This window comes from Coenobita brevimanus, chromosome 98, assembly GCF_032717465.1.
Source record: "Coenobita brevimanus isolate Jiangsu-jjx chromosome 98, ASM3271746v2, whole genome shotgun sequence".
Taxonomy (NCBI): Eukaryota; Metazoa; Arthropoda; class Malacostraca; order Decapoda; family Coenobitidae; genus Coenobita; species Coenobita brevimanus.
The window spans coordinates 24,253,713-24,280,242 of NC_137051.1; the positions used below are offsets into that span (position 1 = coordinate 24,253,713).

At 40.4% G+C, this 26,530-nt stretch overlaps 1 protein-coding gene across 1 annotated transcript in view; it reads left to right on the forward strand.

Moving 5' to 3' along the window:
- LOC145414077 (carbonic anhydrase-related protein 10-like) overlaps window positions 1-26,530 on the forward strand; it is a 411,901-nt gene that overhangs the window by 300,445 nt on the left and 84,926 nt on the right. Inside the window, exon 3 of the mRNA XM_080283641.1 lies at window positions 19,862-19,998. Within this exon, the coding sequence (XP_080139767.1) occupies window positions 19,862-19,998 (137 nt within the window). The remainder of the gene's footprint in view (window positions 1-19,861; window positions 19,999-26,530) is intronic.

Below are 26,530 nucleotides of genomic sequence, written 5' to 3' on the forward strand. Positions count from 1 at the left end.
AATTTGCGCCAAGGTGAGGGAAGGAGTGACGGAAGTTTTAAAAGTTGGGATCTGGTAGCAAGATGTAAATATACCTTGTCTCCCCATCCGATCATGTGACATTTTTCTCTCTCATTTTCCTTTATACTGGTTTTACATTTTTTTCTCGGCATTTAATTTATCCATTTTAACTTTTCTCACGGTCGCGTCTCTAGTTCAGCTTTCACCAGGCGAATGTTTGCTGCTGAGGCTGTCTTGGAAGGCTGAGCAAATTGATATTGTTACCACTCAGCATTTTCATGATCCAGACAACTCTGGTGCTGTATTCCGCGAACATTAGTGACTTTAACTAGCTGAGATTGAGAAAACGAGCCTAAGAGTGTTAACACTGTATCATTTACTCGCATGGTCTAGACAAGTCTTGCATTTCAGCTAATGCCAGACGATTTTAATAAGGTAAGAGTCAAATGACCCAAAAAATTAACTTTTATCATGTTTTTTTTCCTTCTTTTTCCATCTTCATACCATTCTTTTTCCCTGATGCTTTGCAATTTTTTCGCTCTCCCCCTCCCCCCTCTCTCTCTCTCTCTCTCTCTCTCTCTCTCTCTCTCTCTCTCTCTCTCTCAGAATAAACTCTATCTTCATGCCCTGAGTGGGATGGTAATTACAATGATCAGTATAGATGTAGAATACAAGATTTTTCTTTTGCTGAAAAAGTAAAACTGGTGTGCTCTTGGCAGCTGACGAAATAAGAAAGTTGGATAAGATATTTTATTCTCAATAAATCCCGATTACATATTTTCCAGTCAGACGAACCGAACAGAGGAGAGGGACTCAGAAATACGTAACCACCACTTCGATGGTGGATTTGGATTTCTAAAAAGACGGTAGCACATCTTAGCCCGGGGGAAAATTTGTTGGGTGCTTTCCTTGTCACTTACCCATCACACCAAATGGCCATATGGATTCAGTCTGTTTCTTTCTTACCCTTCTTAACCCAGCAGCACAATAACTGGAGAACTAGGTATGAAATTTGGTTGTTACGTATCTTACTGTTGAGGAGGACTGGGTCTTAGCAATAATTACTTGTCCTGTTCTAGTTACATTATTCAAACTATGTATACTTCTTTTTTTCATTTCCTAATTCATGGAAAGAAGCCAATAGCCACCCAGTTCCGAAGATAGGAAGTTCCTTTGATCCATTTGATTACGGACCAATGGCTATCACATTTAAGACTGTTATTAAAAAGCACATTCTTAAATATCTTCAGTCCAACAACTGGGGACAGACAGTATGGTTTTCGTCACGAAAGATCAGGTATTGATATACTCAATCACTTGACTCATACTATCCATCAGTCAATTGACCAACATGGAAAACCAATGCATTAGCCCTTGATATTTCTATAGCTTATGACAGAGTGTGTCACTGTTCCCTGCTATCCAAACTCCCTTGATACGGCTTGTCACCTTTTGTTTCACTGATTTCCTCATATCTCAGCAACAGAAAGGTAAGAGTAGATGATGTATAGTATATTCCAATTTCCACTTGGTTAATGCCGCCGTGCCACAAGGATCAGTCCTGGCTCCAACTCCATTTCTAATTTATGTTAATGATCTCATGTCTATCAACCATAATCCCATTCATTCATATGCGGATGAGTCAATGCTTCACAGTTCCTTCACAATTAATCACCGATTCACAAAGATAGATATCTCTAACTCCCAACTCATTACAACAATCTCCATAAATCAAGACTTATCTAAGATCACTGAATGGGGTCAAAATAACATTGTCGCATTCGATGCAAGGAAAACCAGATATATACAGGTTACTTAATAAACAAACATTGCCTGAATCCTATATTACTGTACCTTCAATGCAACCACAATTCGTATCTCTAAAAGTATGGAAATTCTCGGTGTTTCACTTCACAGTACTTTCACTTCGACCACTTATAACAGATCACTTTGCTGAAACCGCTTCAAAGAAACTTAGACTATTTTACAGAATCCGTAACTTCATCACTGACGAGCAGTTAGCTATAATTTACAAGTCATGTCCGCTGTCAGCTCTAATACTGCTCACCCTTATGAAGTGAATGAGGAGAGGTTGCACTAAAACAATTGGACAAAATTCAGAATACAACTATAAGAATGATTAATAACCCAGAATTTACAAATAAACTACCTACTCTACAAGTAAAAAGGAATGTTCTCTCCCTTGCATTAATTTAAAGATAATTTTATAGCAAATTCTCAGACGAAGTTGCATCCATTGTGCCACCTCTCCATGCCTTCCCCCTTGCCACACGGGCATCTGGTAGCACTTATGCCTGGTCTGTCACACTGCCATATTGCAGAACTTCTACCTATCAGAGTTCTTTTATTCCCAGAACTGCTTCTCTTTGGAACTCGCTTTCCCAGAATAGTTTCCCCCAGACTTCAACCTACAGCAGTTCAAGTCCACCTGTCAATTTTTTTATGGATGGAGGACACCTGCAATCTAGTGCATAGGTTTGTTTTATTTACTTTGATTGTCCTTCCTCTGTTCATCTTCTGAAAAAAAAAAAAAAAGGAAGTCTGCCTTAATAATCCTCCTATAGTCATTAAGTATTAATCTAAGAATTCTATCTCCTCCTCCTTCTCCTCCTCCTCCTCCTCCTCCTCCTCCTCCTCCTCCTCCTTCTCCTCCTCCTCCTCCTCCTCCTCCTCCTCCTCTTCCTCCTCCTCCTCCTCTTCCTCCTTCTTCTTCTTCTTCTTCTTCTTCGTCGTCGTCGTCGTCGTCGTCGTCGTCGTCGTCGTCGCCATCATCATCATCATCATCATCATCATCATCATCATCATCATCATCATCACCACCTTCTTCTTCCTCTTCTTATTTGTCATCATCATCATCATCATCATCATCATCATCATCACCATCATCATCATCATCATCATCATCATCATCATCATCACCATCATCATCATCATCATCATCATCATCATCATCATCATCATATTCTTCTTCTTCGTCTTCTTCTTCGTCTTCTTCTTCTTCATCTTCTTTTGTCCTTCTTCTACGATGGTGCATCGGAAATATGCTGTAATAATCTTGGTGATACGAGATCATATTTTTTTTCCTTAGGTGAGAGGAACTCCAGACAGAGGAGAAAGAGTTCAGAAAAACGGTATGTGACCTTTTCATTGCGGTGGTGGAAGGCAGGCATTCTGTTACAACTACAGATAATTTTACACCCCACTGCGTAGCGAGTACCGAAATATATATCTGGGGCAGTGTGTGTGTGTGTGTGTGTGTGTGTGTGTGTGTGTGTGTGTGTGTGTGTGTGTGTGTGTGTGTGTGTGTGTTAATAACTCAGAAAGCTGTTCTCCATTTTTCTCGAAACTTGGCCAAAGAATGGAGGGACAGCCCATATGGAAACCTGTTTTTTTTTTTTTTTTTTTAATAATAGGTCATAGTCAAGGTCGCAGGGTGAGGACAAACTCTGATCCGGCAAAATCAATTTAAAGTTCTATCTAATTCTGACAAAACACTGGGGAAGGGGTTATAGTAAAGCAAAAATGAAGGTATTCAATTTTGAGACAAAGTTCAAGGTCACACGGTAAAGTCAACGTTCGGCCCGTGTGTATGATTGTTAACAAAATGACTCTAACCTTTTGTCCGAACTTAGCCAAACATCGTGCAATGGATGAGAGAGACATTGAATCAAACCAGTTTTTTTTTTTTTTTTTTTCTTAGAACAACAGATCAATAGTCAAGGTTAGAAGGCAAGGTCAACTTCAAAAGTTTTATCTGATTTAGACCATACTTTGTGGAACGGTTAAGTATGAGACAAGAATAAAAGGACATGATTTCTAGAATACGTACTCAAGGATCAGAGCCAGAGAGAATTCGTCAAAGTCCAGAGATACAAGGCAAGTTGAACTCCAACAGTTCTGATCTCATTTGAACCAAACTAAGGTTAGTGTCACGCAGCAACAAATGGACTGAATTTTACGAAAAAAAGTCATAGGGCAAGGTCACAAGGAAAGGTCAAAGAATGACCCCTGTTTCTGTGTGTAAGCTAAACAAACAGTTTTGATCTGATCTGGATCAGACTTGGTGCAATAGCAGAGAATCACCCGAGAAAGTGGTCTATTGTTTTTGGAACAATAGGTCAAACGTCAGAACTGCATGGCATGGTCATCCTAAGTAGATTTTATCCGGTGTACGTTAAACTTTGCGAAAGAGTTCAGGTTAAAAAAGGATAAAGAGATCTTATTTTGAGAACAGTCAAAGGTCAAAGGTCGCAATGCAAGGTCAAATGACAGGGTCACTAGGCGGTGTCTGGCCAAATAGTTTTGATCTGATTAGACCCAAAGTTTGTGGAAGGGTTAACGATTAAGCAGGAATAAAAATAAAAAATAAATTATTTTGATTTCGAAAGGCAAGTCACAGCGCCAGGGCAGACATTCGACCTTAATACCAGTTGGTCGTCGCGGGTGCAGCACTTTTTATATTTTTAAATAGATGTGGCACACCCTGAGCCGAAAGCGGAGTGTTATTCTGGTATCCCATTCCTTCATCAAGCCCTTGATTCCGGTGACTTTTATTCTCTTTACTTCCAAACAGCTTACTTCAGTTTCAAAGAGGCCGTTATTATTGAAGCGGTTAATGAAGGCTCTGTCTACTCGTACTTTAGCTCCTTCACTTCCTGAAGTCCTTTCAGAGATGAATAATGCCTCTGATGGTGTCAAGTACCTACTGACTAAGGAAAGCGTCATCGGAGTGAGGCATTTAATCCATTCAACACGATGACGTATTCATTATGACGTCCTTGCTACCTTCACATGTATTTAATTAACGATAGAAATTTTTCCAGCCATAGGGATTAGATATTGCCTTAGTCAGTCTCTCCTCCATTTCAGATCCTTCTTAAATTCAATAAGTCCGTCTGGTAGTAGTCAGATAAAACATAAAGGACGTACCCGAGTTGAAAGGCTTAAGCAATATACCACGACTAAAAGGAAATAAACACTTATTTTGGTCAAGATAGAAGGAAACATTATAGTGCTTGAAGAAAAAGTTGGCTGGGACGATTATATATATATATATATATATATATATATATATATATATATATATATATATATATATATACACACACACACACTTGGTAAGAGTGATTTTGAGTAATTACTGCCATTTAAAGGCTGTACTTACGGTTGAAGTCGTACCTCTCTCTCTCTCTCTTTCTCTCTCTCTCTCTCTCTCTCTCTCTCTCTCTCCGATGCATGTGTGTGTGTGTGTGTGTGTGTGTGTGTGTGTGTGTGTGTGTGTGTGTGTGTGTGTGTGTGTGTGTGTGTGTGTGTGTGTGTGTGTGTGTGTGTTTCTTCATCGATTTGTAAATGAGGAAGTGATCAGGAAAAGATTTGCGGATGATAAAGCTGGAAATATGAGGAGCGGCGAAGGAGGAGGAGGTGGAGGAGGAGGAGGAGGAGGAGAAAGAGGAAAAAGTTAGAGTGAAGAAAAATTTTCAGAAATAAAGGTCATACCAGCATCTAAAAAAAAAAAAAAAAAGAATAGAAGTAGCAGGAAATAAAGAATACATATCATCGACATAGTCACACCGGCGACGTCACTTACATGCTATTTTTTCTGTTCTGTTGACTTTGTGCCATTTTTTTGCACTGGAGGGGTTAGGTTTGGCTTTCATTAACCTTCTAAATGCAAAAGGTGTCTCTCAGGTTGATGAAAAGTGTCTAGAGGTAAGAAGAGCACAAAGAAGATGTTAATGTTTCGAGAAGGTTATCACACAGGAAGTAAGAATAACATAGGAAAATGGGATCGCGAACTCTGGGAGAAGACTTGCGTTCTCTGTCGACTCTCTCTTACCTCTCTCATGGCTCTTTTCTCTCCTTACCTCATTCTTATGTCTCTCCTCTCTTCTCTGTCTTCCTTTTATCTCTTTTATCTCTTCATTCTCCTTTCTATTCTCTCTCTTTTACCATTATTCTCCTTTCTATTCTCTCTTTTACCATTACTCTCTCTCATCTCCCTCCTTTCCCCTTGCTTGTTTCTCTCCCCATCTTTGTCTTTTCTTTGTCACTGAACCTTTCTCATCTCTTTATTTTCCTAACACATTTCATTTGTTTCCTCATCATTTCTCCTCTAATCCTCACACATTATTTATTCCCTTTCATTGATCTTCCTCATTCCTCTTCCTCTTTCCTCACTCACTTCCCATATTGCCTCTGCCTCATTTATTCTTCTCACTCCTAATTACTCTTCTGTTCTTTATCTCGTTTTCTCTTTCTAATTGTTTACCCTTCCTTACTTTTGACCCGTTTCTCTTTTTGCCTCTTCCTTATTTCTCTCAAGACATAAATTCTCTCTCGATGCTAAGTAAGGCCGTAACTGCTGTTGACATACTTGCCCGTTGTTACCTCGCTATGATGGTGTCTGGCGAGGTATTGCTTTTGATCGAGTTTCCTTGTTTGTTTCTTCCTTTCGTTCTTTGTTTGTTAGCAACATTACGGAATAAAGGTTGAATGAAATTACATGATACTTTCAGGATCAGTGGGCACTGGTCCCAAAAGAAAGTTATTAAATTTTTGAGGTAATCGAGCGACGGTGAAAGGTCAAAATCTAGGTCACGGATTTTCAGAGGGGTATAACTTGAAAGCGATTGAAGATAGAGATATTTATTATTATGAACGTACAGGAACTCGTAGTATGGGCTTTCATTTCGCAGAAGACCTTTGAACTTGAGTGAACTTGAAAGGTCAAACTCGAGGTCACGGATATTCAGGGGGCTATAACTCTAAACTAGTTGAAGATATTGAGATATTTATTATTATCGACGTATAGGAAGTTCCATGAAGGCTTTTAATTAGTACCAAGACCTCTGACCGTAAGTGCCCTTGACAGGTCAAAATCAAGGTCACGGATATTCAGGGGGCTATAACCGGTAACTCGTTGAAGACAGATATTTACTATTATCAAGATACAGGAAGTCTCATATGGGCTTTTATTTGGCACCATGACCTTTGACCTTGAGTGACCTTGAAAGACAAAACGCAATATCACGGATTTTCAGAGGGAGCAACTTGAAAACATATGCATCATTACCTTAGACTTTAATTGTTCGCCGTACTGACACTGGCAGTATCGATTCAGTATTTAACAATAAAAATGCTACTGTCGGACGAAGTTTGTTGTGCCTGGTACCATCTGTTTAGTTCAGTATTGCAAGAGCTGACTGGCATTCTTTCCTGTACTGTCTGTTCCCGGTTACCACTTTATTTCCCTCTTCATACGATCTCGAGACTTTTTAACGCTGTGTGTCTAAGAGCTCGAAGTAAAATTACGTTGATTTTGGAATTAACTTGTCCGTATCAAATCATGCAGGAATTAAATCACTGGTATTCTCCGTTTAACATTAAAAATTGTTTTTACAACTTGCTGGATTAGCTACAGTCACTGTAAGTAGGAGAGGGTAGTACTAAAATTATTTGATTTCGGTCTGGTGAGCGCAGAGTTCTAATGAAACTTACTAGGTAAAACTGTAAGGAGTGGTGCTATTTGTTCTTCGCGCTCAGAGAAACATTTTTTTTTTTATTACACTGCAGTACAAGTTAGAAATCAAGCGAGAGTCTGAGGGACAGCACAGGGTGTATATAATTCACAGCACATAGATATAGAAGGATGCGGTATTGTTATATATATATAGATAGATAGATAGATAGATAGATAGATAGATAGATTGATAGACAGATAGATATTATAATATATATATATATATATATATATATATATATATATATATAAATATATATATATATATATATATATATATAGATATATAAGAGCCGCGTTGTTTGTTTGTTTGTTTGTCCTTCAGTCACTCCCAAACCAAGGACCAGAGACCCCCAGACCTATATATATTCTGAATCAAGGTGACTCAAGGATGGTTTTTGAGTCAAAATTCAGATATGGGTCATTTGAGGTCACCGGTAGAGCATTCGCCTTTTTGGCCTGGGCAACGCCGGGTACCCTTACAGCCCAGTTTTTGCCATGGAGACTCACACGACCTCCAATTCGGACATAGGCTATGTGAGGTTGACCTCCGAGGTCATTTGAGGTCACTTGGAAGTCATTTGAGGTCAGTGGTAATACTGTACACATTCGAACAACTGGACCCAGCAGCCTAATTTTTGGCAATGAGACTCACATGACCTCCAATTCAGACATGGGCTATATGAGATTGACCTCCGAGGCCATTTGAGGTCACCGGTAATAGTAAACAAGTGCACACAAATACTGTGCGTTAGACTGCGAAAGCTGAAAAAGAAAGTTCCTGGATCTATTATAATCCCATTTCAAAAGCATAAGGGATATATTGTCTTTCTGGAGTAGAAAGAAAGATTGAGTTATAACAAATAGGATTAAAGTGTTCTTTTTGGCCCGGCGATGCCGGGTACCCCTGCTCTCTCTCTCTCTCTCTCTCTCTCTCTCTCTCTCTCTCTCTCTCTCTCTCTCTCTCCTTAGTAACCCTTCAGTCTCATAACGACTTCATAGTTTATTCATGATATTGTCAAACAAATTTGTTTTACTTGTGTGTGTGTGTGTGTGTGTGTGTGTGTGTGTGTGTGTGTGTGTGTGTGTGTGTGTGTGTTTTGACTGGATGAGTTAGAAACAACCTTTTCTAGCAGTTTTGCTTTAAGAAGTTTTGCCTACGCTAAACAAATCGCTCGGCAGTGGCCATAAAGACGTCGTTGGGTTGAGGGTGTCAGCCCCTTCCTTTGGATGATTTATTGTTTTATTCTAATAAGGTAACTACATGACGATTTTCTTATTATTAGTGAATGAATTTATGAGGAATAAATGTAACTGTTCCTGCTTGAAAGTCTTTTATAAAAAAAAAAAAAAGAATAAAATGTCTAAAGATAGCAAGCATAAAATGAAATGTATGATCTCAGGTTGAAAGGGTAAAAAAATATATAATGGTGATGACTGTGATTAAGCAGACACGCCCAGGACCGGCAAACCACAAGTGGACTCATATCAGAGTCCTTATATTAACCCTCTCATGGCCAGGGACATTTTCCACCATTCATTTCCAGCAAACATCAGACAATTTTATTCAGTTCAGAGTAAGCATAGGAGCCGGGGTTTTAGTTCCGTCACCGTAAGCCATTTTCATGATAGGGAAGACCCTAGTATTTAGTTCCATTTAACGCCAGGGGATTTTATTAAGCTAGGCGTGAGTCAAACTGAGTCTGTTAATAGTCTCCATAAATCCTCTGCCGACAGCGGTAGCTCCAGTATTTTATTACCACAGACAGTTTGCGTTGTTATGCAGCTGTGTTGTGAGTCCTTGAAATCCCACAGTTAAATGTCGTCCTCAAAACCCTGAAGCCAACAAAAGCGGATATCTGGTTTTAGAAATTAATGTTGAACACGGACGACTGATTAGCCTTTTCGAACCATGACGCATTATGTATTTGATTCTTGCTGCCTCTATGATGCTTTAGTCAGTTTAGGAGAGAATTTTTGAATTGGAGTGGTAAGAGTTAGACTTCAGTAATTCCTTCAGCATAAGAAATCTCCCCTAAGCTAAATAAAATTGTATGACGTCAACTGGAACAAAATAAAAGACACCCTTGGGTCAGAGGGACTAACCTCTTCAACACGGTGACGTATTTTTATTTTGCTTCTGCTGCCTGTTAACGATTTTATTGTGTTATGAAAAGAACTCACAGTCGTGACCATACATCTGAAAACATAGATGCCGCGCGGGGAGGCAAAACATGCCTCAGCTTAGTCGCCCTGTTGGAAAGGCCGAGTGAACGTCGTCTACTATGGTCTGCTCTACAATTGTACCGCCTTTAACATCTCTGCAGTGCCACGGTGTTACACTAACAAGCGAACAATTGGCACCAGACAACAGGGAGTAACTTTTCTGGGTAAGTATATACAATTTGTACTCTAAAATCAAAACAAACGTCTACCCTCGCACTGCTCAGACTGATGCATGCGGACGTGCAGTACTTCCACACTGAGTTTCGCTGTAATATAAATAAACTAGTCAATGGGAATGAGAGCTGACCTCATAATAAAACGTTTGACAGCACCACAATGCATTAAATTCTATTTCATTATGGTAATCAGCGTACAGTACTCAGATTCTCGTGTACTGAGCCACGTAAACAGACATGCATAATTGTTAGGTAAAGGTAAAAAAAAGCCCTCGCCACCTTTCTTTAGTTTTGTTGGGATGGCACTGTGTACACATTATGCAAGCAAAATTAGAGTATGGTTAATATGTTAAAAATGCATTTACTCCAGAAATGCAGTGTTGACCATGCTATCGTATTTCCAGCAGTGAAAAAAAGGATATAGCAAGGGACCTTTTGTTGTTATAAGTGGAGTGCCACAGGGTTCAGTGTTAGGTCATATTCTTATTTTTTAATATACATAAATGATATTGATGAAGGGTTATTTTATAAGATTTCTAAATTTGCGGATGATACTTAAGGAGATAGTAGAGTAGACAGATCACTGCAGAGGGAAATTTAGAGAGATCTTGATAAACTGTTTAATTGTGCCTAAACATGGCAAATGGACCTCAGTATTAATTAATGTAAAGTGTTAAGCCATTTGCAGCAAAAACTTAAGGGCCAGTAATAACATGAATAATGTCCAACTTGATTGTGTGAGCCATGCATAAGATTTAGTAGTTATAATAACAAATGATCTGAAACCAAACAAACAGTGTGCAGATGCTGTTTAAAAAGCCAGTAAATTGACTGGATTCATAAGTATTGCATTTGAATATAAACCTGAAAATACTCGTACCGTCATCACTTTGTATAATTCCTCAGTACACCTGCACTTGGAATGCTGCATTCAATACTGGTCACTGTATTATGATTTTGTTTTAACAGAAGATGAACAGAGAAAGGAAAAAACAATTAAATAAAAGAAACAGTCCGTACACTAGATTATAAGTGTCCTCCATTCATAAAAATAAGGTGGGATGGAAACAGAAGGTGTGATATCTAATGTGCATGCAGTGTGGTGTAGACAGTAGGACGTAGAGGTTTATGAGAGTATGCTGGCCTACTCTCTGTGTTAGTGATACTCTAAAAAAGGTCAGCTAAATAAGAAGTGTAGAAACTTGACAGAGCTCAGAGAAGGATGTGAAAAGATGATACCCAAAATGAAAAAGAAACCAAACAAGGAGCGTCTAGAAACCTTGAATCTTTTTCTATCTATCTATCTATCTATAGCCCGACGCCCTAATCCCGCAAAGGGTGGCCGCAGACAAAACGCCTCCAAGTCGCTCTGTCACCCACCATTTGACTACCCTCCCCCCAACTCACCCCCCCCTCCCTCATATACCTCTCAACTCCATCCCTCCACCTCATCCTCGGTCTACCTCTCCCTCTCCCTCCTTCCACCTCACCTACATACACCCTCTTAGTCAGTCTTTCATTCTCCATTCTCTTCACATGTCCAAACCACTTCAGTGTATTTCTCCTAATCTTCTCAACCACATCCACATCCACCCCACAGCGTTCCTTCACTTCTTCATTCGTCAACCTGTCCCTCCATGTCACTCCACATGCTCCTCTCAAGTAACTCATTTCCACTGCTTTCACTCTTGACTTGTTCCCCTCTTGCAAGGTCCATGCCTCGTTTCCATACGTCAGGGTAGGGATCACAATACTATCATGCAGTGACTTCTTAACTTCCATACTCACCTCCCTATTTCTCATCACTGCTTTCAGTGTACCAACAACCTTCCTTCCCTGCTGTACCCTTTCACGCACTTCATCCCCCAAAGTTCCATCCTTACTCATCACACTACCCAAGTACTTGAATGCACTCACATTCTCCATATCCTCACCATCCAACCTCACTGCACACTCTGTGACTTCATTCCTCTCAAACACCATAACTTTACTTTTGTTTACATTAACTTTCAGATTCTTCCTCCTACACACTGTCCCAAATTCATTCACCAAACCTTGCAGCTCCCATTCATCTTCACTCAACAGTACTGTATCATCAGCAAACAGCAACACCGGAAGCTTCCAAATCTCACCCTCATTAGAGCCACCCCCACATCCACTGCCCTACCCTGCACCTCCTTTACGACCCCATCCATATATATATTAAATAGCCATGGAGACATCACACAACCCTGTTTCAGTCCCACATTGAGATCAAAGAACTCACTCGGCTCACCATCCACTCGCACCGTAACCCTAGCTCCCTCGTACATACTCTTCACAGCACTCAACAATTTTCCCTCCACTCCATATATTCTTAATACCTTCCACATACCTTGCCCATCTATTCTGTCATAAGCTTTCTCTAAGTCCATGAAGGCAGCATACACTTTCCTTCCCTTCTCTAGATACTTCTCCACTAAACATCTTAGAACAAATATCTGATCTATACACCCTTTTCCCTTCCTAAATCCCCCTTGTTCTTCTCCAACTAGCTCCTCTGTCATATGCCTAACCCTATCAATGAGTATTCTACCATATATTTTACCAGTCACACTAAGTAGGCAAATACCCCTATTGTCACCACATACTTCTCTCTCTCCTTTTCCTTTGTATAAAGGAACAATTATATCTGATTTCCAGTCCTCTGGAACCCTTCCCTCTTCCCAAGCCAAACTACACAACTTCCATATCCACTCCACAACAATCTCACCCCCATACCTAAGCATTTCACCACACACTCCATCAATTCCTGGGGCCTTTCCCAACTTAATAGTCTTTATCGCTTCCACTACTTCCGCCCTACTGATCTCTTCCTCCCTCCTCTCATCTCTTCTTCTCCCAGCCATTCCCCAACCACTTATACTCGCACTGCTCTCACTCTCCACATTCAACAAATCCTCAAAGTGCTCCTTCCATCTCCTCAGTTTCTCTCTCTTCTCCACCAACAATCTATTATTCCTATCTTTCACTCCCCTACTATTTCCCCTTTCACACTGCCTTACTTTCTTTACCTCCTTCCAAAACAATTTCTTACTCTCCCTCCATTTCACACTCAGATGCAGGTTATTAGGAGATTTAATTCAAGTAGTCAAAATATTCTAAGGACACGATAATCGATAGATACTTCACAGTTGATCGCTCAAATTATACTAGAGGTAATGGGCATTAAATTATCAGCAAACGATTTCAGCCGCATGAAGCTGAGCATTTGTCCATTCCCAGTTGTAAATTTATGAAACAAACTGTCCCTCCAAAGTAGTAGGCTAAACGGCGATACAGTGCTAACCTTTAAAAATCGTTTGGATAAGTATATGTCTTCTAATCGCAAGCTAAATCTGTTCGTTCCTGAATAATAAATTTCTGTCGTGTATACATTTTTTTTTCTTTTTTCAGTATAAGGTTAACCTAACGTTACTTTCCTTTTCAGGTAGATAGTATAGGATAAAATTTCCATTCCTTCTTTCCTATAAAACTTCCATGACAGCTATGCTCCATGGTGGTCCTTCCCACCATTCTCTGCCGGCTTCGGCTGGAGGGTTCGGTGGGTGGAGGGAGACTTCCTGCTTTTCTATCCTTTTCTTTAACCAATAGAATATTTCTGTTAGTTACAACCTTCCCTATACCAAACAGACACGAAAGGACCAATAGGTCTGTTGCTGCTTGCTTTCCTGTGTAATGTTTTGAACATTTGCTGCGACTCTGGAAGTCTGGAACTGTCGGACAGTTTTAAGCTAAAAAAAATAAAAAAATAAAAACACCGTGCAACTTTACTTACTTAGCATTAATAATTACGTGACATGGCCTTACGATGTGTTTTAGACAGTAAGACAGTATTTTGTAGCATATAGAACATTCATCACACATTTGGCAGACATTACCTGAGCCAAGCCTGTTCGAAGTATTCAGCAAACTGTGACATTACTCCATTTGATGATGTACATAATATTCATTAAAACTGGAGAGGTTTATGAGAGCCTTCTCCACCAGGGGACTTTACCAAGCTGAAGAAAATCGCCTGGGGATATCAAACAAAGTACGTCATCGGGAAGAAAATCGCCTGGGGATACCATACATAAAATATGTCATTGGACTGAAAGGGCTATAATGATGAGTGGTTTGACATCCCTGAAGAGGAACCAGCAGTTCGAAAGACAGATCTGATGATCCAAAGAATTTGTTCACTTTCTCCCTTACTGTCAGCATTTTCAAACCTATTGACATTTTTGTTGAATTCTTGCTATCTGTCATTTTTTTCGTCTTCGGTATAGGTCAGATTTTTCAGAATGGTGGGTATTGGATATAACCTTTACTGATCCCTTCACTACTATGGGCTCTCTTTCACGTACTCGGAAAGAAATCTAATAGAAAGAATCGAGAATAAAGCAATAAAAACATCATTGGGCTGAAGGGGTCATTAATACCTGTAACATTGTATCTGTTGCTAATGTGAAGTTAACTATTACATTCAACAGCAGCAATGAAGTTAGTTATATAATGATACAGTGTAATAACCTTCACACTCTAGGGCTAAAAGGCTCACTCTCAAGTAACGAAAATCGTTTGAAGTTGATAACAGTAGAGTACTAGAGCTGTCTCGAAGAAATGAAGGTTCTTGGTACCAGTATCACCACTCTCAGTCTCCTATCATCATTATTAGCAAAGTAAAATTTGATGGCATTAGCTGGAGTATAGGACTAGACTCATCCGAACCATAACAGTCTTTACTCGTACATCAGTATTGGAAAAACATGATCTACATAATCATGAAAGTGTGAGATACTGCTACAAAGGAACCATTGCAATATTGTTATTTTTTTCTTTCTTTCTAAAATAAAACGTCTCTTTCTTTTGGTACAAGAGCTTCACAGATAACATATAATGCAATATACTGTACAGTCTGAATATTCTTGACTAGAGGTCTCCTAAAGTATATGTCAGCTTCAGGAGTATGAAGCATTTATGTAAGTTCATATCCAGTTTAGATTTCATGAAATGGCCTTGAACCGAAGAAGAGCTATCACGATTTTGTCAGAATTCCTAGTACAGAAGCCTGTCTATGGATATACCCCCTTAGGGATCATTTCCCCGCCCACTAGATTTCATGAAATGGCCTTGAACCGAAGAAGAGCTATCACGATTTTGTCAGAATTCCTAGTACAGAAGCCTGTCTATGGATATACCCCATTAGGGATCATTTCCCCGCCCACTAGTTTTCATCTCATGAGCAGATTTTCCGCCATGGACATACATTCTCCATTAGACCAATTTTCCTCCATGAAGCTATTTTTAATCTTCCATCTGTCTTCTCGCATGGTCCTGTTTTACCCATGGACCTAATTTTCAAGTCGATGTATTTTCTCATGGGCTTAGTTTCCCCCATGACCTATTTTCCCATCAGTAACCTATGTTCCCATGGACCTATATTTGCACCTGTGACCTGTGTTCCCATGGACTTATATTTGCACCTGTGGCCTATGTTTCCTTTGGGTCTATTTTCCTGCCAGTGACTGATGTTCCCAGTGGATGTTTTTTCCATGCATCTATTTCCCTTCAAGGATGTAGTTCTCCTCATGGACCTATTTTTTCCCCATGGGACACAAATCTCTACATGGAACTTTTTATTTATCGTGGAACGGTTATTTCCATAGACCTTTCTTCTCCATTTGTCCTATGTTTCCACTTGTGCAGATTTCCCTCAAGGATGTATCCGCCCATGGATCCATTTTTCCTCCTGGACCGTCAGCCATTGATGTATTTACACCATGAACCTATTCCATAATGAGCCTATTTTCCCCAATCCATCCACCCGAAGTATTAATCCCATCTCCTACCTTGTATATCTGGGAAGCCAAACATCCACAAACCCACCAATAAAGCCAGCCCATTCACTAACCCACAAAGAGATACAGCTACCCATTCACAAGCAGTACTAAGCCAGTTTCTTGCCTCGTTCACCAGCAAGCCATACATCCACTCAGGAAGCCCATCCACCCACAAAGCCCATTTACAAACCCACCTCACCAAATCTCCCACCAAAGGCCACCCAACCACCCACCAAAGAAACTCACCCACCCCACCCACCTGCCCCTCCCTCCCCAGTTACCCACCCCATCCACTCCATTCACCCCGCTTGTCGACCCACCCAACAATTCTTCCTGCTCACCCGCCCCACTCCTCCCACCGGACCTGTCCACCCACTCATCTGCCCACCCACCAACTCACTCACCCATCCAGCACCTAGTTTGAACCACCAGCTTGTTCACACACACACACACACACACACACACACACTCAGACACACACACACACACACACACACACACACACACACACACACACACACACACACACACACACACACACACACACACACACACACACACACACACACACACACACTCTGTCAGTAGATACTGTATGTAGGGATGGCTCTAATGCGCCCAGAAGCCTCAACAAAATCCAGTGTACCTCCAAAGCACAAAAGTTTTAAATCTTTGTTAACATCTAACCGTAACCCTCAAGTTTTTCTGTAGGCAAAATCTTCTCAAGTAGCTGGAACATAGCGGGAAAATGCTAAAAGAATTTGTTAAAGCCTGAATGTCTCTATATACTCCTTCTTCTTCTTTCTTTGAACGGCCTAGCAAATGACTCAACCAATAACTTTAACTTTTTTATAGAGAAATTTCAGCCTCGAATGACTCTGATCCTTGACTGATAATGAGTAAAAAATGTAAGAGGCCAAAGGTTGCGAACAGGTCAACATTTACAATTTTGGTCAGATTTAAACCAAACAAGAAAGCCCATTTGCTGGTCAGCATAAGGTGAGTAATTCCTTTTTTAGGCAGAGGTAAAATGTAAAACTCACAGGATAAGGTCAAAGTTTCAGCACCTTAACTCAAAAGATTTGTATTCAACTTGGATCAAACCTAGTGCAATGGCTCCAGTTCATCCAGAGATGATGTGATTCTGTTTTGGAAATAATCGGTACAGAGTCAAGGTGGTAGGGTAATGTCAAGTAAAACATTATTTATCCAATTTGGACCAACCTAACTTAGTGGAAATGTTGCTGGTAACGTAAGTATGAAATAATTCAAGATTATGAGCAATTGGTTAAGTAAGGATAAAATGTTTCAAATTTAAGAATAGTCACTCAAAAATAAAGGTCTCAGGGAAGGGTCAAATGTTCGGTTGTAGACCGACTGTAAAGCACAGGTGTTGCACTCTCCGTATGTCCGTTCTAGTTGTTAACTCCAAACGATTTTATTCAGCACAAGAAAGGCTTTTCCAATGGGGAGGAGCTTTCATTAACCACTTTACTATTATGACGCTTTCAGTTGAAAGAATAAAAAAATAAATAAATAATCTGTAAGACAGAGGCGTTAACAGAATCAGTGTAACAAGTATAAAAGTACTTTTTCATAGAATATGTGAAGGTATAGGGATGACAGTTCACCAAAACCGATAGAGCGAGGTAGAGGCAGTAAGAGGAAATACTAGTATAACGCTATTCCTATATCTATTTTCGTTTTAATGCAGTCGATACCATTATGGCATAATAAGTAAAAATAAGTGCACATAACAAGAAGTGTCATAATTATTGTAAAAGCATTATTAAACTGTGCAGTGCATAAAAAAATGTTAAGATAAAATATGGGGTTGGGGTTATAGGCCTTTTTATTGCCTCGACCTTGTTCCAGTGGTTTTTGGAGCTCTGCCATCCCTATATATTCATATAATTTATAAAATGTATTTTCATACTTGCAGTATAAATGTCACCGTAGTTTCTTGCTTTCCTTAAGAACAATAAGCCTGAAATTTCCGCTATTGAGTATTATCAACTGGCATTGGCCAGAATAAAATACAAGAATGTTCTTGTCTTTATCTAACATTCTTGCTAACCAGTCATTGTGGGATCAGTAAAGACTGTAGTAATGCAATCCAGCATCAAAGGTTAAAATGTGGAGGTTCAAATCAGCAGTTAGAATCTTGAGCTTACTAACAGCATTTTAGTATTTAGATTTTTTTTTTTTTTTTTAAATGTGTCCGATTTCGGGCATAGGCTTCACAGCCCATTCCCGGAGACCCAGCAGTCCTCCTACCTCCACATGCCACTACTTCAGCGCTAACACCCACCACCCATACTGAATACATACTAGGGTTGTCTCATACAGGACTGTTGTATTGGTATTAGGGGGGATATTTTTACGGCATATCGTCAGGTCTTTTAGTAGATCAATATCTATGTTTTTAACGAAATTAAAATCCTTAAACCGTTCTTTGCTCCAGACAGAATTCGAACCTGGGTCTATTACTACATGCCGCTTTCTACCAACTCGGCACAAGGGCTTTTTTGTACTGTCTTATTATTGTCACTGGTAGACGAGTATAGTCACGTATTTTAATCGATCATAATGAAAAGGTAAACATGGAAGCAGAAAATCAGCTCATTTAGTTTGTTAGTTTTCTTTCTCTTCCTGAGCCCACAAATCCCGGCATATCTCTTCCACATTGTTATTCAGTTCTTTTCCCGGCATATCCAGAACAAGGATAAAACACCTCCTTTATCCATTGTGCTCTTCATACCTCCCCACGGGGTCTCTTTTTCCGGTAGATCCCGAAAGCAAGAGAAAAAAAATCTCACTCACTTTGTTTTCATTTCTCCTTTCGGTATACAAAATAAATCTATCTATCTATCTATATACCTAGGCTGCTTCCCCCAAGGAATGGGAGGTAGCCGAGACAGGACGACACACTCCCCATTTACTCATCCATTCAAACACATTCATTCGCATCTTAGCCCCAAAGGGGAGAACGGACAGATCCTCACCGCACCACACCGCACAAGGGTCAACTGCGCAATGCAATCAGTGACATCCGCAGCAGGGCCCGACAGCAGAGCTGGTTTACCCCTGCCACATCATAACAGACTCATCCCCTTACCCGCACCTGACCGGAAATAGCTGATCAGACCAAATGCGGGAGAATATCCCCTCAGGGCTGCGTCATCACTTATTCATTCACAATTTCTCTTCATTTATTTCTGTCACGCACAGCCACTCTTCCTTGCTCAATAGACATCTCTCTCGCATCCAGCGCTCTCTTCACACTGTCCACCCATCCTATTCGTGGTCTTCCTCTCAGCCTTACACCTCTCACATCAGATCTAGTTATCTTTTTCACCAATCGCTCATTATCCATTCTCTCCATATGCCCAAACCATCGCAATACCCTCTGCTCAACTCTACCAGCCATCTCCCGAACAACTCCAGTTTTCCTTCGCACTTCATCATTCCGCACTCGATCCATACGCGTCACTCCACACATACTCCTCAGACACCTCATCTCCATTACATTCAAACTTTTCCTTTCTGCTACACCCATATTCTATGTTTCAGCCCCATATAATGCAGTTGGTACCATAACACCCTCATACAGCCTTCTCTTTACATCCATTCTAAGCGAACGACATCTAAACACTTTTTTCATTCCTCCCAGCACCTTTCCTACTTCATTTATTCTAAACTTCACTTCTGCATCTATTCTTCCATCCACAGCAACATGTGACCCTAGATATTTAAAACACTCTACCTCCTCAAGCAACTCGCCATTCAAAACTATATAAATAAAAAAATAAATAAATGAAAATAAATAAAACTATCTCGTCGGCTATATCCATCTTCTAGGTACTCTGTTCCCAGATTATTTATTTTCGTGATTATTTTCTCCTTCATGAATTCTGTTCTTTCAGCTGGCCCGAACTGTAGAGTAAAAAGCTCCTGTCAACCGCTTGGTTTTGCAGATCCTAATAAAGAAAAAACTACCTCCCTCATTCACCTGGTTTGCATTCAACCTAATACTTATCTTTTTTCTCCTGCAGGTCCTGAGTTCTGGGGCGTGATCAACCCTGCATGGGCCATGTGTTCGCAGGGACGGCGTCAGTCACCCATCAACCTGGACCCTCGAACACTGCTGCACGACCCCAACCTCGCACCGCTCGCCCTCGACCCCACACAGGCAAGTGTATTCAACTCCTTATATTATATCCTACGTTTGACTCCATCCCAATCCTTACTCAAACCCTTTTGTTTAACATTACTAAAATTAATAATTCGGCATCTTTACATTCGACCTTACTGCTTATTCGATTCATTTTCTCTCCTGCCCCTATTTATTTCGACCCACCATCTCACAACACACCGCACGTCTCTCCACCATCTCACATGCCACGATCCCTGACACTCAGCCAGGACCTGGGACCATCTAACACGACCTCAGGCTTATATCATTCACCCCCCACCATCACCCAGGACGGTATTTAATCTTACTTTACACAAAACTTACATTTAACCCTACTTCATACTGCAATCCCTCACTCTTAGTTATATCTTAGCGAAACTCTTACACTCGATCATACTTCATGCTCGGCCTCACTGAGATCAGTACCGCATCCTACATCGCTCTCGACTTCATATTCTCGACCGACTTCTCACCTGACTCCTTTCAGTTGACCATCTTTCACTCGACCCTGCTGCTCGACCCCAACCCCACACCCCTTGCCATTAATCCTACTTAGGTCAGTACTTGATCTTACGTTACACCCGACCTTCTCGCCTCCTAACACTCCCCACCCATTTTGCATCTGACATTCCACTCACACTCACCACATATCCTGAACCTTACAACATGATCCCAGCCTCACACCAAGCTTCCTGAACCTATCGAAGCCAATACTCGACTTCACTTTACAGTCAGCCCATTATACTGTACCTGACCTTCCGTTCGACCCCATTAAACTCGTACTTGACCCTCTAATCCTAGACTCTACTTCATAAATGATTCCATCACTCTCAGTCTTGCTTTTCACTCGTACCCTTTAGCTTCTTACTCGGCCCTAGACTTAGACTAGGACTAAGAAAGCGTGAGTGAGAGAACGTTTCACTCATTAGGTAGAAAGTTGAGATCTACAGAAAGTTAGTCAGAAAAATTGAATGTATGAGGAGTATTAAAAAATGATGCAATATCCACTTATTATTGTGTATATTGGTATTATATCTTGTTATTACAGTCACTTTATCCTTCGTACCCATTGCTGCCATAATTCTCCTTAGCTTTCACACGCAAGTGGCCGTTCTCTTCTATATCTGTGTCGCTTGTTTACTGCAGGTCTGATCACTACATGACTTCAAGTAATATGAAGTTTCTTGTTTATATTTAAATCCACTTAGTATAAACCTCTTTTGCTTGCTTTCATACCTATTAAACATTCATTCTTTTATTTCTGGAATTGCATTCACTCTTTCACACTGACTTTCATTCTAATATTGTTACTACAGTTCCATTTATACCACTGTTTCACTACGCAGATTTTTATTCACTCATTTTCTAACAGCCTCATGCTTGATTGCCATTCATTTCTTACATATGCATTATTGTTCACTATCATACCAGCATTCACTCATACTTTAATTTTATATCTTACAAAGTTATCTTTCACACACATATCATACCATCATTTCTACCTACTGATCACCCTTGTTATATACAGTAATCATTCACTCACAGTATTACTATCTGACTTCTTTCCATTCATTCTCTTTCATTTATATTCATATAATTATTTGCCAAGGAGGTTATGTTTTACCCTACGTTGGTTTATTTGTCTGTCTGTTAGCAGGATTACTCAAAAAGTTATGAACGGAATTTGATGAAATATTGTGGAAGGGTGGGCCATGGGCCAAGGAAGAAACGATTTAATTTGGGGGTGGATCCGGATCCGGATCCGGAGTATCCCGCACACTATCCAAAAAAATTCTCAATGAATTTCAATGAAATTTGGTGGAAAGGTGGGCCAAGGAGCTAGAAGGAATTGATTAAATTTGCGGGCGGATCCGGATCCGTAATAACTAAAAAAATTAGAAACAGATTTTGGTGAATTTTGTGAAAGAGTGGGCCATGGGCCAAGATAGAAATGGTTAAACTTTGAGGCAGATCCATATCCGGATCCAGAATCTCCTGCACAATATCTTAAAAGTTCTCAATAAATTTCAATGTAATTTTGTGGAAAGGTGGGTCATGGACCAAGAAGGAGTTTTTTAAATTTGGGGGCGGTCTGGATCCGGATGCTATATCCACGTATCCGGATCCGGATCCTTTGTAATGGCAATGGCATTGGCGGAGGTATGCGCTCTCTGAGTGCTTTCTAGTTTTTCAGTATGTTCATTTACATTACTTACATCACAAGTTTGATTTTATTAATAGTTTATGTACCTTGATTCTCATTCTATGTAGCCTAATTGGTTTCCAGGACTGAGCTTGGGAATCAAGCATGCTGATAGTAATATCACTGGTCAGACTATAGTATATCTTATCTTCTCTTGTTTCTAAATTGTTCCATGACATCTTTGCTCTTTGATGTGGTCTGATAATGAGTGGTTGTAGGTTAATGACTTTGTACATCTCTTCGGATGTGACATGCAATGGGTGTCTTACATTTAACCCTTCCGTGGCCGTGCCTCCGGAATATGTTGAGACCCATCACGCACTGGTCCACATCCAGGGACCGATTTTTTTAAATTTCGAAAAATCGATTTTTTCCCTTGCCAAATTGAAGAGGAACATCAGACGCACATGGCAGTGCAATTTTGAGGTTCCTAGACCCATCCTCAGCTGTGCAATGGAGCGCGGAATTTGCGCGAATTTACGCAGGTGATATTGGTCACACCTAGGTGTTGCCGTGATGCAACATTGCAGTGTTTTTTTCTTTTAACCAAAAGACATGTCAGTGATGCTGAAATGGTGTGAAATGGCAAGATATGTGTATTTCGAAGTATACCAGTACATAATACACCAGGTTTCAATATAAAAAATTATTTTTTTTTTTTTTTTAATTTTCAGTGTTTATGGAAGTATCGACCTATTTTTGTAGTCGGGGAGGTGGAGTTTGTTGGAAAAGGGAGCCTAGAGATTCTATTTTTAGACATAAACGAGATAAACGTCATTCCTTGAGTGTACACGACAGTGGCGGTTGAAACGCGAGATGACCTGCGATCCGCACCTCGCACAAGCTTATTAGCGGGAAGGAAAGGGAGACTTTTCCTTCCATGAAAACACGGAAAACTTTCCTGTAGTGGATGTGCAATGCAAAGAATATGCAAAATGATTCAGACAAGTACAGCAAACCTGAGCAAATAGGTAAAGATACCCCCCCTAAAGGTATTTTTCTCATATTTTCACGTTTTTTCATGCCTGTAAGAAGTTATAACCGTAAACAAGGTGGTTGTGTGTGTGTGTGTGTGTGTGTGTGTGTGTGTGTGTGTGTGTGTGTGTGTGTGTGTGTGTGTGTGTGTGAATAGGGAGGAGAAAGATGATATTTTCTCCCTGGGTCGAGATAATGGGGTTAGCTTTGTGTGTTTAGGCATATTTCGCACTGTAAAAAGACGATAATGACCGATTACCAGGGTCAGGTGTGGTGAAAGCATTTGGGTGTTCTGCGCCTGTAAATTTTTGTAGTTTCAGCATTCATCATTGATTATGACTATTTCTCCAGCAAATGCATGAGTAACATAAGAGGATAACTGTACTAGGAAAGAAATGGGGACGGACAGAAAATACTGAAGGAAAACAAATAAATACTAACCTCTCAGGCAAGTCGTGAGATGTGGAGTTTGGCCAGGCCAAGAGTGATCCCTCTCTGCCCTTCCTTTGCAGGTTAAGAGTACTGTACACTTTTATAAGAAGCCATTGTCTAGGAAACACACTCACTCTCTTTTCATGACTTACTTTTCAATATTTACACAAACTCTTACTTCTACCTTACAATATTGCAATTCCTTAGTTATACAAATATAATCACTTTCTTAAACCATATTATGTACAGGGTCACTTTTCCACTCTTATGGTACTATTTACATTTTCTTTGGTTACTCATTCAGTATTTTGCAAGTGAATGATACTCAGGGAAGCAGGGAGGACAGAGAGGCATCTTGCATGCGTGACACTGATAGATGGTGAGCTTTCTCTCAGGTTGCTGCCTCTCGGTTGTTGCATACACGTGGCATCGCACTTGTGCATTTCTGCCCACTCTCGTTGGCCCTTGTCCTTCACTGGATGGTGGCATCTTTTCTAGGTAGTGCTGTGCAACCTAATCCCTTACAGCAAGTCTGTCAGTCCGGCCACGAATCGCACTTGTACGCCCCCGTGGCACTGATGACTAGTGACCGTACTCCTGCAAGATTGCACACACAATCATACACAAACTTCCGCATAGAGATTGTCTTCCTGGTTTTCTGGTAGCAGCAGTGATGTGCATTCAAAATGTACACATCAACCAAGTGGAAAAAGAATTTCTTGTACCACTTGACAGAATGACGAATGCACTCCACACTACCAATCCACATGTCGCTTTTATCAACCAAGTGCACGTTATGATTGTATCCGTGATTGCATTTGGCTTTCAAATACGCTTGCCTGTCACACGATGTTTTCTCCCTGTGTTGACGAGAGCACCTGTGTGCACAGCTGATAGCATGTGCACATCACGCTTGTCTCGCCATCTCAGGGCAAGGAGGTCAGTGCTATGTTGCAACTGAACTGTGCCACTCTCTTGCTCAGCACTGAAGCGTGGCATGCAATGTCAGTTCCACCTGGCTGTGCTTTATGAACCAGTGCCTCTTGAAAGCAGGTGCATTGCTAACTCTGGAGAGGTGTACCAATTATTTGGGTAAAGTATATGTCCTCTGCCCACATAATCTTCCATCATTTTCTTTACTACCATGCCAGAAATTCCAAGACGATCATTATGGGTGATGTCAGTCATTTCCCCGGTGTATATATATATATATATTTTTTTTTATGTGTCCGACTCTGGGCAAAGGCTTCAGGGCCTATATCTCGGGGGCAGTAGCCTATCCCAAGGCCCAGTAGTCCTCCTACACCTCCACATGTCACCATTTCAGCGCTAACACCCACCATCCATATTGAATACATGCTAGGACTGTCTCATACAGGACTGGTGTATTGGTATTAGTGGGGGTAATTTACATGTCGGCAGGTCATCTTGTAGATCAGGAAAGTCTGCCTTTTATAAATTCAAATCCTTAACCCCTTAACCACGGGGCGTCACTTTCATGATGCTCGGGAGCAAGGGATCATACCACAGGGCGTCACATTTGTGATTCTGTGTTATTTTGAATTCGCCCAGGCTTTCAAGTGGTGGCTTGTATCATCTATCAGTACTACCAGTGTCCAGCTATACTCAGTTCTGCTAATGTCACCTGTACTCCCATCCACTGTTGATAATTTAGCCATTTTTCTCCTGTCCTTGACTCCCCTCCTCCTTACCTCCCCTCCATTACCCTCTCCTCCCACCTGACCAGCTGCGCTGCGCTACACAAATGCTGGACGGATTTTTCCACTCATTTTATCCATTGAAATATGCCCTTTGCCCTATTCTTATACAAAATAATATATAAAAGAAAGAGAAAAGGTAATTGATACTGCCATACATCTGGAATGGGCTAATTATCACCTGGCAACACCTCACATGCACTCGTTCGCTAATTCTCCCTGTTTATTTCCCCTTGAAATATGCCGTATGACCTGTTCTCATAATAAAACTTTATATAAGAAAGGGAGGGAGAAGCCTAAGTGATATTTACATTCACAGGCACCTACACATGCACAGAGGGCAGCAATATGAGGGGGTGGAAGCATGGTCACAAGCAATAATTGAACGTCCACTCATCAGGCGGCAAATACTGAACTGACAGAGAGGGTGTGTGGGAGTGTAGTGTAGGATAGTCTCAGGATGTCCTAGACGTTCATTCACTTCCTAGAAATGTTTGCAGTTTTTTTTACAAGTCTCGCTGCATTGACGCCGGTGGCCATGCTATGAAAAAAACGTCGTTCGACACCAGTGGCCATAGAGGGGTTAAAGCAACTCTGGGTACTTGTTATACAAGACTTTGTAATGTTTTCATTTGTTTGTTTGATAATAATTGTAGAGGGACAACTGGATATTCTATAATTGGATGAATCAATGTTTTTTATTAATTGTATCTTAATAAATGGTGGTAAGTGATGACAATCATCTTCCACTCATTTGATTTAGTGCTACCTACTTCTTCCTTCACCTTTATCATTTTTTTTCCTGTGTCTGCCCCCTTCTTTTCATGTTTCTTCCATCTTTTCTGTCATTTTTTATCACTCATCTTTCTTTTTCAGATGGCTTTACATTGAATGTAAAGCCTAATGGTTTCCTGTACTCCAGAAAACCATTTACAATGCTGTATGGTAACCATATAACCAATCCATAAGTGTTTCCTATGTGTCAGCAAGTAGGTTGGCAGAGAGTTAGTGCCCTTCCCCTTAAAACAACTAGCTATGAGACACATGGCCACCTCTTACGGGATCATGGCGTCTGACTATAGATAGATAGATATGTAAATCGATCTTAATATTTGTTGGAAAATTTTCGGAGCTTAATACTTTTGCTAATGCCTTGTTGCCTTGATTTTATTCTTTATGTCAAAGTTATTCCCCTTTTGCT